Source organism: Plasmodium yoelii (genome assembly GCF_900002385.2).
Source record: "Plasmodium yoelii strain 17X genome assembly, chromosome: 12".
NCBI classification, from domain to species: Eukaryota; Apicomplexa; class Aconoidasida; order Haemosporida; family Plasmodiidae; genus Plasmodium; species Plasmodium yoelii.
The window spans coordinates 1,719,767-1,732,059 of NC_036184.2; the positions used below are offsets into that span (position 1 = coordinate 1,719,767).

A 12,293-nucleotide genomic window follows, 5' to 3' on the forward strand; every position below is an offset into this window, starting at 1 on the left:
TAAAAAATGATGTGTATAAAAAATGGTGATATGTGCATAATGACAATGAATTATAAATTCCATAAAATGCTTTTGTAGAGTTGAATCCTCAAATTGTACATATGCATATGCCATAAGTAGCATAAGAAAAAAATACTTTAAAAAAAAAATCATATTTTTTGAAAAAAATAATAATGATAGTTGTATAAATAAATTAGGAGATAATAATAAGTATACATTTCATTAGCTAGCTATGATTGTTTAGAACTATATTAGTTATAAATTAGTTGTATAAATAAATTAATTTCAGTATTTACATTGAACATCCTTCAAATTAATCAGTTCATAAGGATATTAATTTATAACTTGATTATTTCTTAACACGTTCATAATTTCTTAACATGTTCATAATTTCTTAACATGTTCATAATTTCTTAACATGTTCATAATTTCTTAACACGTTCATAATTTCTTAACATGTTCATAATTTCTTAACATGTTCATAATTTCTTAACAAGTTTATCATTTCTTAACAAGCTGTACAACATCTTCATCATTAAGTTCGTGATCCTTTCCTACTTTTTGTGGATTATGTTTAACTGATTTTCCCCATACTAAAGCATATTTAAATTGGTTGAGTAATGATCGATGTATTTTTTTACAAAAATTTTCAACTTTTGATTTATCTTTTTTTAAAATAACAGGGGAATCATAATCTGGGATATGACCTTTAGGTTTAGTATATATACGTACTAGGTCAAGATAATTCCATATTGCTTCTAATAAACCATCAAGATTCCATTCTAAATGTGCTGATATAGGAATATTATGAGGTAATCTTGTAATTAAATTTAATTCTTCCATAGTTATTTGATCTACTTTATTTAATACATATATACATGGTACATATAATCTGTTTCCTTCAATCACATCTATAATATCATCAACAGTTGCTTCACATCTTATTGATATATTTGCATTCATAATTCTATATTCATGACAAATTGATTTAATTATATCTTCATCTAAATTATTTAACGGTACAGTATGTGTAATATTTATACCACCTTTATCTTTTTTTTGAAAAATAATATTTGGTGGTTTTTTATTTAATCTGATTCCAAACCCTTCTAATTCTTTTTCTATAATTTTTTTAAAAGATAATGGTTTTAATGCATCTAAGACTATTAAAATTAGTGAGCAACTTTTTGCTACTGCTATAACTTGTTTACCTCTACCTTTACCATCTTTAGCCCCTTCAATAATACCGGGTAAATCTAATAATTGCATTTTGGCTCCTTTATATTTAAATATTCCAGGAACACATGTTAATGTTGTAAATTCATATGATGCAACTTCCGAAAATGTTCCTGTTAATTTATTTAATAATGTTGATTTACCAACTGATGGAAACCCAACAAGCCCTATTCTTGCATCTCCAGTTTTTGAAACATCAAAACCTTCTCCTTCTCCACCTCCTTTTCCACCTCCTTCAATTAACTGAGCTTTTAATTTTGATAGTTTTGCTTTTAATAACCCCAAATGAAAATTCGTGGCTTTATTTTTTTGGGTTTTGGCCATTTCGGCCTCTATATCAGCTATCTTTTGCAATATTGACATTGTGCACAAAATATATATTTTGATAAATTTGTGAGTGATGACAATTGTTTATATCTAATTCAGTTATGTGTGTATTTTTTGATATCCTATCGTTTCTAATACATATACGTAGTTCTTATATTCAATGCCCTGAATAATTATTTTTTTTTTATCTTTTTTTTTAAACAAACAAGGAACAAATTGTATATATAATATGTCTAGCCTTTTAAAGGTCACAAATTATAAATAGGAAAAAATCACATCGAAGCATAATATCAAAGCATGATAGTTATGTATTTCTTATTATCCCGCATATAATAATGTCTTTACCCCAACTATTCAATAGTACTACAATTTGAGTATACGTTTTTTTGATTTGGCAGTAATATAATTTTATTCGATTATTTATTTTTTAATTTTTGGCAACCTTTTTTCTTCCCTTGGTTCTATAAAATCATGATATATTAAAGTGGCCAACTTTATATTTGTTTCCTTCCCTATTTAAAAATTGCTAAAAATATATATCTGGATATACATCTATATATTTTTTGTGGTAAATTATCAAATGTTTATATGTGCATACAAAGGATTATGCTAATATAGGAGTTAATAAAAATGATTTAAAAAAATCATATATTTTAAAAAATAAATAAAAAAAAAAAAAATGAATTATTTTACGCCTTTATGGGGTAATTGTTATATGTAAACAAATATATATGGCTTAAAAAAAAAAAAAAAAAAAAAAAACATATATATAATTAATTAAAAAAATATATTTTTAATTTGATTATATATTATTTTATGTTTTTCTTTAATTAAATAATTTAAAAAACAAAAATTTGTAAAATATGGAAAAAAATTTAAACCGTTATCGTTATACATATTTTTTTCTCTTTTTCAGTGGACTCTTAAATATATATTTAAATATAAATATATAAAAATATATTATATTGTTTCCCCGAATTTGCCCAGACTATATATATTATTATTACGCATATGTATGTAAAGATATTATATTTTTTTTTATTATAAATAGAGGTGTATGCATTATTTGTGAATTATAACATCAACATATTGTTTAAACTATATGCATTATTTTATTTTTTCTTATATTTTTTTTTAATTTGTTTCTCCTTAGTCTCAACTATCAAATTATTAGAGAACATCACAATATGCCATTTTCCACAATTTTTATAAATTAACTATATATACAATTTTTTTGAAAAAAAAACTAAATTCCCATCTTATTAATTAAAAAATAAAGCGACAAAAATATTTAAATTTTTATTTTGTTCTTATATATAGCTATTTTCACATATATATGTATATACCTTTGGAAGCCATGCATGTAAAAGACCCTAAATTTAGGGGGAAATGCTAACCATAAATATTGTGAGGAAATATTTACCCATACATTTGCAATATTTACCCATTTAGTCATATTTACCCATTTAGTCATATTTACCCATTTAGTCATAATATTTACCCATTTAGTCAATAGTTAGCTGCTTATTATCCTGTACTGTACATGCATAGATACATACAACTTTTCGGATACTACAAAAGCTTAGACAATTCATATGTGAAAAAACCTTATGGCGATTAAATTAGAGACATATGCATATTTATAATTATATATGTGTAGTAAACCCCATTCTATTTGAAAATAAATTCATTAAGATTATATAAAAAAAAACAATTTTATATCTGAAAATATAATATTAAAAAAGAATATTGAAAAAAAAAAAAAAATGGAAAATGTAGAAGATATGGAATTTTTAAAAAACAATATGTCAATTTTTGAAATGTCAAATGAAAAAGATTTAAAAGTTAATATAATAAATCATGATAAAAATTGTATGGAATATTATACAAATAAATTAAAAAATATTACAATAGAAAATGTTAAATATTTTGATATAGATATAACTAATGATGTTAAAGAAATAAATGATCCATTCTCTGTTCCTATCAAATTAAATGATGAAACAGAAGATGAATATTTCCAATACAAAATAAATAAAATATTATCTCCAAATTCTGATTATCATTATGCTAAAAAAATTTTATCTCAAGATATGAACATAACAATTAATGTTGATGATACAAATACTGATTCCAATTGATTTTTTTTTTTTTTTTTTTTATTTCTCTAAAAATAAACAAATCGCCATCAAATTTCAAAGAACTCATATATATGCACATTTGGCTAGCTTTCAAGACTATTTATGCCCCCATTTTGTTAATATATGCATACACATATATAACATTTTTACATTGAAGCGGTCATATTTTTTATGTTATTACCAATTTAACACCTCGTCTTAACACATACACTCATATGTATTTTGTAAAAAGAAAACAGGATAGGGAATACACAATATGGAATACACAATGGGCAGCCATAAAATAGGGAATACACAATATGGAATACACAATGATTGGTACGAGAATAAATTATTGTTTTATTTTTTTTAAAATGATTTATTTTTAAGTTCTATAAATTTTATCATAAGCCCTGTTGAAAAATGCTCACTTTTTAAGCCACAACTGTGGAAAGTATTTTTCGCTGTTTTTTTTTTTATTGATATTGTTAATTTTTTTATTGTATAATTATTTATTTTTAACTATTCTTGAAAAAATTTGTATATCCATCCGCTTGTTTCTATATTTTGTAAAATAATAGTTTTCATGAAAAAGAAAGAAAAATATATGGATAATATATATATTAACCTTTGTTTCTTTTTTTAATTTTTTAATTTTTTTTTTTTGTATTTTAACAATTTACTTATAATTTTTTTAACAAATAAAAACATACTACATATATATTAAACATTTGCAACAAACTAAAATGAATTTAAAAAGCCCGATTTTTTAAACATATTATAAATATGTGTATACATAAATAAATAAGTTAAGTTTGTTCATTTTTTAGCTTTATAATTAATAAAAAAAAAAGTAAAGAAAAAAAAAATTTCCAAAAAAAAAAAAAAAATTTGGTTAGCTAGTAATAATGTGTATATATATTATTAAAAAAAAAAAAAAAAAAAAAAAATATTTTATTAATTCCCTCATAATTTTAAATCACCCCTTTAGAGTAAATATTAATTAATTTAAAAAATTTTAGTAAAATGTATACTTTTTAAATATGCAAAATAAATATATATATTATAGTTTATGTATAAACATTATTTATAATAATCAAAATTGGGGGAGGGAGGTTAAACATATTCTTTAATTGTTGTGTGTGCATATATGTACATAATATTATACAAAAATTACGATCTAAAAAAAACTATCACTATTACTATCACTATTACTATCACTATCACTATTATTATTACTACTACTATTACTATTATTATTATTATTAAATATATTGGAGAATATAAAAATCATAACAGTTAACACCTTAGCACATAACTGGTTAGCAAAGCTCGACTAGTTCCTACCCCTGATATGTAAGGAACAATATCGGCGATATATTCAAGATTAAAAACATTGAAAAAAATAAAAAAATTGAAAAAAATAATAAGTTTATAAAACATTTTTTTCCAAAAGATCAAATTAGGAAGTAATTAAAAATGCATAATTTTTTGAAGAATGAAAAATACAGAAAGAGTAAATAAAAATTTAGGGAATAATATAAACTTATTAAATAATAATGAAAATGAAAAAAAAAAAAAATATATGTTTTAGACAAATAAACTATATAGCTAGTTCAAAATTATGTAGGTTTATATATATTATATATATATTCTTATATTTTGCTAAATATTCAGTATGTTTTAAGTTTTCAAAAGAACATAATAAATTTAATTATAATAATTTTTTATATTATGATAATAGATTAAATAATAATTATAATGGTAGAAAAAATGCATTAAATTATAAAAGTAATTCATATAATTTTAAAAAGGATGCATTTTTATATAATAACAAATTTAAATTAAAAAGTGAAAGAGTTGATAAAATAATAGAAAGCTTAAAAGAGCTAACTTTATTAGAAGCTAGCGAACTTGTGAAAAAAATTGAAATAACTTTTTCGGTAGATTTAAAACAAAATATTGGAGATAACAAAGATGGTCAAGGGAATAAACAAAATGAATCTGATAAAGATGGAAATTCAGAAAATGAAGAAGAAGATGAAAATAAAGTATATGATTTAATTTTAGAAAGTGTTGAACCAAATAAAAAAATACCAATAATTAAAATAGTTAAAGAAATAAAAAAAGAATTAAACTTAAAACAAGCAAAAGATTTAGTTGATAATTTACCACACACACTTTTTGAAAAAATCAATAAAGAGACAGCGGAAAGTTGGAAAAAAAAATTGACTGAAGCTGGAGGTATTGTTAAATTGAAATAATTTCATTAATAATTATATAATATTTTCGATACAGGTTTAATATAAATTAATATATTTTATTATATTGTTTCCAGTTTATATTATTATTTTTTTTTTGGTCTTATTTATAAAATAATATTTCTATTTAGTTTTTTTTCGAGTAAAATAAAAAAAATACTTTTAATTTGTACAAAGGAATTTGTTTTAAAAAAATTACTTTTATTTTTAAAAATTACTTTTACTTAAAAAAATTACTTTTACTTATAAAAATTACTTTTATTTTTAATGATATATTTGTTTTTTCATTTTACACCCCTTAAAAAAATTCTTAAATGTGTAGCACATTTTTATGTATATGATTTATTTTTTTTTTTTTACAAACTTATTAACATTATTTTTATTCAAAAAATATTATACACTTTTTTTATTAATTTAAAAAAAAATGTAGATTTTCAAAAATTATATTTTTCAATATGGTTAAGATATTCTTTAATTTTAATCTAACTTTTTTAAGGTGTTATAATTTTTTATTTAGCTCATTAAAAAAAAAGATACAAATTTAAGTTATTTAAAATGAGGAAAATACAAAAATGTAAAATTTATTAAAAAACAAAAAACATAAATTAAATTAAATTAAATTAAATTATGGTTTATATGCTTATTAAAAAGCATGCCGGTAAAAAAAATTACAAAAAGGGCATATGAATGTATTGTAAAATTATTTAAAGTTTATATATACATAATATTGCACACACATGTGATAATTAATTCATAAATAAATTCTTATAATGTATGTATATTTTCTAATAGGCATAATGTAATTTTTTGTAAAAGTTGAACATAAACAATGGCTACTTATTGTCATTTGTTTTGTCTTGCTTTGTTTTGTTTTGTTTTGTTTTGTTTTGTTTTGCTTTGTTTTGTTTTGCTTTGCTTTGCCTTGCCTTGCTTTGCCTTGCCTAATGTGTGTTTTTCCTTTAGGATATCCTATTATTTATATTTTGGTAATGGTATTATTTTATATTTCCATTATATTTCCATTATATTTCGTTCCCGTTTTTAGTGTCAATTTAACTGAGGCACATTTGCTGCTTGCTGGGCTTGAAAAAACTGAGCTTGCATTTCAAAAAGCTGACATTCTTTTTCATACTGAAAAGCAATTGGGGTAATTAAAACCACAACTGAAACGCCTGCTACCCAAACAACCCAAGATGTTGTTTTCATTCCTTTTTTGACAAAATTTTGAATTCGATTTTTTGCCATTCTTAACTTATTTTTAATTCTGAAACCCTCATTTTTTTTAAAATTTAATGTTGGTTTTCCTGATAAAGCCAAACTTGACTCTTCATTATTTGATACTATTCTAGATATTACCCCTCCCATTTTAAAAAATAAAACATATAAATATAAATTATAAGAATCTCTTATAGGTATGTGTTGTAGATATGTGTAATGGTATTCGATACAATTTGGCTGATTTTTATACATACATTAAAATTTTATATGATAAATTATTTATTATAAAAATAAAAAAAAAAAAATATATATATATTAAACAAGTAAATTGGCATATATATATGATAACTAATATTTTGAGAAATCTTATTTTAATTTAACATTTATTTTGTAAAAAAATACATAAATGCATTCATCACTTGATAAGGAAATATTTTATTGCCTGTATATGAAATTTTTTATAAATAAATATAACAAATTATCTTATTACAAAATCGTTTCCAGACGATATGTATAAACTTAAAAAATATTGATGCTTAATGGGGTAGCTATCTGTATATATATATTATATACATATTATATATATGTATATATATAAAGAAGGGAAAATGTTACGAAACAGTCTTATAGTAATTCCTCGTGGCGCAAGTTCTGGTAATTGTTTTTAATTTATATGAGTATATTTCTGTTAAAATATATAAATAATAATGGATAATATTATAAATATTTAAAAAACTATCTACTACATAATACAACAATTACCACAATGAAACTTATAGTTCCCTATATAAATTTGTAAAAAATATAGATATATATTATATAATAATTTAAAATAAAGTAAAAAAAAAATATAAAAAATGACTTATTTTTTATTTTTTTATTTTATATTAATTTTGTTCTTTAATTTGCTTTTTAATAGTGTAAGGTAAAGTGCATATATATATACGTGGTCATATTTCATTTTTTTTATTGTATAAATTTATACACAATAAATAAAATACAAAAAAATACAGCTAAACTGGATAAAATTAATAAATTATAAAAAAAAAGTAACATAAAACGATATTAATAATTTTTATTTTATGAAAAATTACTTTCAAATATATGAGAAAAAACGTAAATAAAACATTTGCATTTTTTAGCTTTCTAATATTAAATTTTTTTCAATATTTTTATTTCTCACCTGAAAAAATAAAGACAAACAACAAACAAAATAACAAACAATTTATCACCTCTTATATGTACACACTTTTTTAAATGATGTAACTATAATGCTTAAAAGGACTATATATCATTTTAGAGCATTAAATATGTATATGTATGTATATGTATATATATGTATATGTACATGTTAAAATGAGAAAGAAATCTTTCGACAAAAATATAATTAATTCATTCATATGGATACATGGTAAAATATTCCCGGAGTTTGTAAATAAATAATCATGTTCATTAAAATTATTAAAAATTGTTTTTTTAAGCTACCCATAATTGTTTATGGTAAACATTGGACAATCCTTTTTAATATTTTTTAATACATTTTTAATACATTTTTAATACATTTTTAATATTTTTGAATATTTTTGAATATTTTTATGCCGTTCTTGTTTTGAATTAAAAACATGAAAAGGTAATAAGGCATACAAACTCATTTAATATATATTTACACTGGTGTGTGAACATACACAAAAAATTGTGTGAAGAAATTTAGTTTTTTTTTTTTTCATATACATTAACCTTTTCTATATTACACAACAAAAAAACAGACAAATAAGGACATAGAAAGTAAAAAACAATAATGATGAAATACAAAAAATGCACATATATATACATATGTATATATATATATATGTAATAACGAATTATATTCATAACATTTGAATAACGTATATTACTCCACCAAGCCAAATTGGGCAGTTTTTTTTTTAATTTGTAAAAATATTATGACTTGTTCATAATTATTACTGCAATTGAATGTTTTCGTTAATAATTTTAAATGACTCAATTTTGGTTAAATTATGACTTGTTCATAATTATTACTGCAATTGAATGTTTTCGTTAATAATTTTAAATGACTCAATTTTGGTTAAATTATGAACTGAACATAAATGATTTAAATATAAATTTCTGTACATATTTTTTTTACAAATTATACAAGAAATAGATTTTGATCCACAATATTTTTCATGTTCTGAGTTTTTTATATACTTTAAAAAATAATTAAAATTATTATGTAATAAGTTTACATAATAACCAATTGATTTTGTTTCAAAATTTGAATTAATGTGTGCATTAGTATTTGGAGAAATATTGTTAATTTGTTTATTATCCAATTTATCAAAAAAATTAGCAATAATATAATCTTCATCATAAATATTTGTAAAATGTGCAGTAAATATGTTGCAAAATGGACAAAAAATTAATTTTTTTGGACAAAATAATTTTTGGTGAAAAATAAATTGTTTTTTATAAAAATATTTTTCACATAAGCATTTTATTTTTACATGCCATATAGAATTATGTTTATTTTTATCATTTATATGCATTCCTTCATTGCATATATCACAATGTATATGATTTATAAGTTCATTTTTTTTAAATGGTTGTTTACAAATATTACAAATAGAGAAATTTTTTATACAATGTATTTTATGCATATTTATATTATAATCGAGAATATCTTTAAGGCAATTATCACATTTTATATAATTTTGATTATTTATGATATTTTCATTAGTATTAATTTTTATATTTTGATTTTCTATATCTTTATTTTTGGTTAAATTTAAAGTATTTTCTATTACATTAGATGATAAATTATAATTCAACGGAATGTTACTATTTGATAATATACCAATAAATATTATATGTGGAAAAAATTGATCATATAAATATTCCAAAATTTCGGAATAATCTTGATAAGATTTTTGATTCAAATTATTTGTATCATAACATAAGAGATTATTATTTTTATTATCATTGGTATTAGAAAGTTGAATATTTTCATTTTTTTCGTCATTTTGAAAATAAATAAAATGATATCTTAAACATTTTTGAATAAGATCTTTATCTATTTTAATTTGATCAGTACAATCATCAACATGTATATGATGTACCGTTTCAGACACATCATCATAAGGTGGAAAAGAAATAAAAATATGAAAATTATTTATATTTTCTGATTTTAAATATATATTTATAGATATGTTACCTTTTTTTAATAATTCTAATATATTATAATTAATTATAAATTTGTATTTTTTAAATTCACCATTAATAGTATTATTAATATTTACTTGAGTATTATTTATTATTTCATATGGATTATTATTATTGCTAATTTTATTGTCATTTGAAAAAAAATCTATTTGATTTTCATTAATATTTTTACGTTCACATATATCAACAGTTATATCGGTATTTATTAAAGAGACTGCATTATCTGGTTCTAATTCACTAATATAGAATTTTAAATTATTAATATGTACATAATCACCTAAAGTTAGTGTACTATAATTTAAACTTAATTTATTTTCTAATAAATTTTTCACATATTTTATATCATTTATATTTTCATTTAATGATTCAAATTTTATAAAATCACATTTTGATAAATTTGCATAACTTATTAAAATTCTTATTACTCCATTTTTTTCAAATATTCCTAAATTTTCTTTTATGTTTTCTGAAACTTCGATTATTCCTTCATTTGAACTAAATTCTAAAACACATGCATGGGTCATGTAATTATTCTGCACATTCTTTAAACTGAATGTATAAGGGAAGCTAACTTCATTACTATATGTTCCTTTTTCTAGCGTCTTTAATATCGAAACGGGCTACAAATGGGGAGGTGTACAAGGTGAAAAACATGTACAGTGCATAAGATGAAAAACTTGTGTAGTGCATAAGATGAAAAACTTGTGTAGTGCATAAGATGAAAAACTTGTGTAGTGCATAAGATGAAAAACATGTACAGTGCATAAGCTTGTGGAGTGATAAATTTGCGGAGTGATAAATTTTCACGTTTTAATGTAAAGAGCAAGTGAAAAACGCCAAAATTGTCTAATCTAATTGTTGTACGTTTAAGCGTGAATTTAATTACTTTAATTTTTGAGATAATTAAATGACTATTTAAACATTATTCAATTTTTAAAAAAAAAAAATAACTTTTTTTATGAGCATTATTTTCTCTTTTAATGGTTAATTGTACAAAAAAAGTGAAAATAAATAAATGCTCACAAGAGATATATGAAGTAAGACATATATATATATATATATGTGTAAATATTTTCCTTAATATTTAATTTAAATTTTTATAAAACTTACCAATATAATTTTATCTGAATGCTCATTTAATTTTCCTGATTTTTTTCTTAAACACAATGTTAAAAACTTTTGACATATTTTATTATTAGAATTATGAATATATTCTAACTCCAAATCTTCTTTTAATTTGTTTAAGACCAATTGTGTTTTCTTTTTATTTTGCTCTGGAATTTTATTAACATTTTTTATTATATTATTTTTATTAAATATACGATTTGAATTGAATTTATTTAAAGCTCGTGCGAAATCATCATCCATTATATTCAAAAAATGTAAATATGATTAATTATTCATATTTTTAATAATATATACCAATATTTAAATTTCTCTAAACAAATTTAAATTATAATTATTTATGTAGGACTATATATCCTATCCTAAATGTATATACAATAATGTTGGGAAAATTATATTCTTTTATATTTATTGTCAAAATAATTTTTCCAAATAAATAATTACTCAAATATTTAATTATACAAATATTTAATTAATTAAAAGTATATTCAAATATGCGAAGGGCGTATATTATACAATTAATTACACTAATAAAAATTTATAACAAAAAAAATATATTTTTTTTTAATTTTATCATTATATATATAGGAAAAAATCGGGGAAATTGTTTATATTCAAATGTTTATCCATTTACTAGATTAATAAAAATGTTATTTAATTTTTTCCTTTTCTTAATTCCAATTTTTTTACAATTATATTTTATTTTAATTGTGATGAAATCAGCTGTGAATGTTTTTTTACATTTTTGTGGAATTTTTTAATATTTAACATTTTTATAGTAACGTCT

General features: G+C 20.7%; 5 protein-coding genes across 5 annotated transcripts; 2 read left to right on the top strand and 3 right to left on the bottom strand.

Annotated features, from left to right (window-relative positions):
- Positions 1–501: 501 nt before the first annotated feature.
- On the bottom strand, positions 502–1,599 carry PY17X_1242400 (uncharacterized protein; the record flags this gene model as incomplete). Its single annotated transcript, XM_721950.1, has 1 exon — positions 502–1,599. The coding sequence occupies one exon, from the start codon at positions 1,597–1,599 to the stop codon at positions 502–504; it is 1,098 nt and encodes a 365-aa protein (XP_727043.1).
- A 1,730-nt stretch (positions 1,600–3,329) lies between these two features.
- On the top strand, positions 3,330–3,704 carry PY17X_1242500 (conserved Plasmodium protein, unknown function; the record flags this gene model as incomplete). The annotated part of the gene is made up of 1 exon (XM_022956893.1): positions 3,330–3,704. The coding sequence occupies one exon, from the start codon at positions 3,330–3,332 to the stop codon at positions 3,702–3,704; it is 375 nt and encodes a 124-aa protein (XP_022812728.1).
- Positions 3,705–5,242: 1,538 nt separating this feature from the next.
- PY17X_1242600 (50S ribosomal protein L12, apicoplast, putative) lies at positions 5,243–5,947 on the top strand (the record flags this gene model as incomplete). The annotated part of the gene is made up of 1 exon (XM_022956894.1): positions 5,243–5,947. One exon carries the CDS (start codon positions 5,243–5,245, stop codon positions 5,945–5,947), a length of 705 nt encoding a protein of 234 aa, XP_022812729.1.
- A 1,044-nt stretch (positions 5,948–6,991) lies between these two features.
- On the bottom strand, positions 6,992–7,414 carry PY17X_1242700 (mitochondrial import receptor subunit TOM22, putative; the record flags this gene model as incomplete). Its single annotated transcript, XM_722530.1, has 1 exon — positions 6,992–7,414. The coding sequence occupies one exon, from the start codon at positions 7,412–7,414 to the stop codon at positions 6,992–6,994; it is 423 nt and encodes a 140-aa protein (XP_727623.1).
- Positions 7,415–9,198: 1,784 nt separating this feature from the next.
- On the bottom strand, positions 9,199–11,749 carry PY17X_1242800 (ubiquitin fusion degradation protein 1, putative; the record flags this gene model as incomplete). Its single annotated transcript, XM_022956895.1, has 2 exons — positions 9,199–11,001; positions 11,492–11,749. 2 exons carry the CDS (start codon positions 11,747–11,749, stop codon positions 9,199–9,201), a joined length of 2,061 nt encoding a protein of 686 aa, XP_022812730.1.
- Between the last annotated feature and the right edge of the window lie 544 nt (positions 11,750–12,293).